This window comes from Pinus tabuliformis, chromosome X, assembly GCF_031772625.1.
Source record: "Pinus tabuliformis cultivar Carrire ecotype Pingquan chromosome X, CPIR1, whole genome shotgun sequence".
NCBI classification, from domain to species: Eukaryota; Viridiplantae; Streptophyta; class Pinopsida; order Pinales; family Pinaceae; genus Pinus; species Pinus tabuliformis.
In genome coordinates, this window is record NC_142308.1 from 167,090,355 (window position 1) to 167,094,438 (window position 4,084).

General features: G+C 31.8%; 1 protein-coding gene across 1 annotated transcript; it reads left to right on the plus strand.

Moving 5' to 3' along the window:
• The first annotated feature begins 2,519 nt into the window (after positions 1 to 2,519).
• On the plus strand, positions 2,520 to 3,615 carry LOC149138983 (uncharacterized). Its single transcript, XM_089447872.1, has 2 exons — positions 2,520 to 2,865; positions 3,087 to 3,615. Exons 1-2 carry the CDS (start codon positions 2,565 to 2,567, stop codon positions 3,410 to 3,412), a joined length of 627 nt encoding a protein of 208 aa, XP_089303998.1. The 5' UTR covers positions 2,520 to 2,564; the 3' UTR covers positions 3,413 to 3,615.
• The last annotated feature ends 469 nt before the right edge of the window (positions 3,616 to 4,084 follow it).

The window sequence follows — 4,084 nt, forward strand, 5'->3', positions numbered from 1 at the left end:
ATGATGATGAGAATGACATTAATTTTTATTGAGATAAGAATTGGTCTATCAAATTTTTAAAAATAAAGGGGATTGTTTGGATTTTTTAAAATCATATTTTTAAGTACTCAAAAAGTATTAAAAGACGTGTTCCAAGATTGTCATAGTCTTCATGAATTAGAAAGTTAGGAAGGTTGGTATTGTGATAAATGTTTTTAAATTGAGATCTAATTTAGGTATATGTGTGGCATTCTATGAGAAAATATTTCTCATCTTCAAACCCTCTTAGTGTCATAAATATGGAAGATTCTTTAATCCTATAATGTTTTGGGAATTGTCTAATGCCTACTTTCACTATGCAACTCATGAAAGTTTGTTCTTATTTTAGCAATCTCTATTTTTTTCTTTGCATTAGTCAAAACCTAGAGGTAATTTTCATCTTCTCAATGAGGGTAGTATCTTAGTTTTCTTTTTATCCTCTAATTATTTATTGTACCATAGATTTTGATTAACTTTAAATGGAATAATATATTTAATATTCTCAATATAATGACTTCTTCTAGTATTTATCATACTATTTCTTAATTATTTAGCCAAGTTTTGGCATCTTTATGCCATACACTTTTTAGCCTCATGGTTTTAGTTGGTGTTTGAAGAAATCCTAGAGAGATTCTAGTCTTCCATGTTGTTTATCTTGTTCTCATACATTAGTTACCCAATCATATTTGTGCTCTCAATGATGGGAGGCTTGCTTCTATGAAGAAGAGAGGATTCCCAATGTACTTCCTTTAATTTTGGGATTTTAAGTTATAAAATTCTTTCAATTTATTCTATCTTTCTCCAAGATTTTCTACTTATATTATATTTTCAAAATTCACCTGTATATAAGATAATCAAAGTGATAAAAGTATCACAAATTAGTTATTCAAATCTCAAAGCCAAATGCCTATTAATATACAATAATTTTCAAGTCTATAATAACTTTTCTACCCTTAATTTATCATTTTCTCAGTGCTATAATTTCAATTGAGGTTGTGTTGAATATCAATTCTAAGATTTTTGGTATCAAGGTAATTCCTCCAAATTATTATTGTCATATACAAAAGTATCATAAATGATCTTTTTGAATTAATTATCATGACCTTTATTTTGTTAAAGTAAAATAAAAGTCCTGAAATATTTAAATTAATGGAAGAAGAGAGGAGACAAACAAATTCAAATCAATAATCATTTTTCCTATAATGGAAATGTGAATAAATCGTACGATTAAAAAAAAAAAATTGAATTTGAATTATTTAAGAAGTTATTATAGAAAATATAGATACTATTAAAAAATATTATGATTTTATTAAATTTTGATATAATAATTTGTTTAATAATATTAATATAAATCATTGGTCAATATCATAAATATCAAATATTTCATAATATATTTTGCATTTTATATAATTAATATTAAAAAATTAACTAAATTATAAGTTTATTTTAAATTATTATTCTTATTATAAGTTTATTTTAAATTATTATTCTTATTAGTAAGTAAAATAATTTTTTAAAATCTCTATTTTGAAATAAAAGTAATTAGTTTTAAAATAATTTTTTATATGGCTAAAAAATTGACCAATAGGTTAGTCTTGTACTTAGCATCATTACCATTATAATCTCATACAACTAGGGATTACCTAGAGCTTTCACTGACTTTACACTGCATAGAATTTTTCAAAATTAGAATTTAGCATTGTATGTTTGATCCATATTCCATCAATATTTGATCTCTATTCCATCATGAAAAAATAATGTTTTGGTGTAATGAGGCTGAGGAGTTGCTCAGAAAGTTATGGAAATTTCTATCATATTTAGATAAGGATTTTTGTAAATCTAAGTTATAATTATTAAACTTTAAAATTTTTGGTGCTGAATTTATTTCCACCATCAAAAACACGATTCAAACACTGCCTCTACAAGATTTTTTGAAATTCTTTTCCCAGATTCTGCCAACTTTTAAGCTTCCTAGTAATTCCTCCACTCCAAAAATAATTACCCAACACGAATATTAACTTGAATTAATTTCATGGTCTGAAATCATTTTTAATGACATAACTTGGCATATGGCCAGGGTGCTTTCTGGATCGTGGGTTATCATTGCGGTATCCCTATTTCCACACTGAACATCACAAAACATTGTGGTCCTGTTGAAGCATTCATAGAGATAAAGATCATTTATGCGTAGGCGTTCCACTGAACAACTCAGTATTCTCTTTATATTGGTTCTGCTGAGTATTGACAGAGAGATGGATCAAGTAGTTACCCCACTTTTCGATATTGTTTCGCTTAGGAGCACTGTGCAACAGAAAAGGGTGGAGGGATCAGTGGAATATGTCAATCAGAAAAAGCAAAGGAGCCTCAATCCGATTTAAAATTTGAATAATATCGGCAAAGTGGTTGCTGACATGCCTCCCATTTTGAAATAAACCCACTATTCAAAATAATTGCTGCAGTGTTCAAGCACTTATAAATACATGGATGAATCCCTTCATTTACACACAACATTCATAATCATATTTTCTCATACATATCTATCTATCATGGCTCGGTCCTCTTCTGCTCTCCTGCTTACACTGTTGTGTGTGGCTGCATTAATGTGTCTGAGTGCGGCACGGAAGGAGAGGTTCTTAGGGAGAGGAGGATATAATGGTCCAAGTGTCACAGATCTCTTGATGAGTAAGGAGTTCCAAGTAGCTGCGGTGGAAGCCTGGAAGGAGAGCTTCTTGGGCAATGATTTGTACCAAGAGAGAGGAGGATGGGTTTACGCCGATTCCAACAATCCCGACAATTCTCTGGTGGTTCGACTCGCAAGCTCACAACGTTCCGCCCAAGCAAGTCAGAGTGAGTACTATACTTTCTCTTTGTTTATATATACACAACATATGTAATGTTTATATATACAAGAAGTTCCCATGTATATACACGATAGTAAGTACTAGTGTTCTTTTTTGTTTGTATATATACACGATATAATGAAATGTTTATATATACATGAATGTCTATTGTGAATTAAGCAAATTTTCCAATGCGAAATGACTGTATAATATGAGTTGTAATTGCAGGCAGCGAAATAGAACTTGATAATCCTGAGAAAGACGGTGTGCCGACTGCAGAGGGGAGGAATTACGTGGTGGTGGCAGACTTCCACACTCACCCGTTCCCGGGACAAGAAAGGCCCGATTCAGATGACGTGAGAAAAGCATACGTGAGAGGAGTGCCAGCGATAGTGGTGTCTTGTTCAGGAGTGTTCTACTATGGACCTCAAAGCCGTGCTTCCATGGATGGCGCTGCTGGTTATCCTCAAACTTCCAGCGTGCAGTACAATGGACAGAAGGAAGTCAGATTTGGTGACAACACAGTCGATTCTGAAGGCCGCTGCAAACCATAAAAACTCAAATAAAATCATGTCTGTCTATCTATCTTGTATGTAGGTAACGTCTAGTTCTAGTTCAGTTGTGGGTTTAATGGTGTGGTTGTGGGTGTGAATTTCAGAAATAATACTGCAGGAGAGCGTGAAGCCATGTAGGATCTGTACTGTAAATACCAACTTCTGCTATGAATAAATAGAGTTTGACATCCAAATTCCCATGTGAAAGTTACTCCGAGCTTCAAATATGGTCACCAGTATTATAAAATCCAATCTTTTCTGCATGAAACCGTGATCACCCTAATATTTCCACGGACTATATTATCTAATTGATCTCCATGATAGTTTTCTATAATATCTATGTGATCTGCAAACAATTTGGGAATAACGGTCGTGATCGTAGAACAGTAACTTCATATTGATATTTTATTGCAGGTTTCCTATTATCTTTTTATTCGCAAAAGAGAAAACACTAATTCTTCCGCTTTCCTATGATCTATCTTCCATTTGCTCGTCTAAGTTGGTAACGAATGGACAATTCCATGATTCCTATCAGGATATCGATCAAAACCGTGAGATTAGGAATCATTTTTCTTAAATACAAAAAATTATGTGAATTTATCAAATTCTTTTCTAATGAGTAAGATAAGGATACTGAACAAATACAATATTAAAGGGTCTAATGAGTAAGAA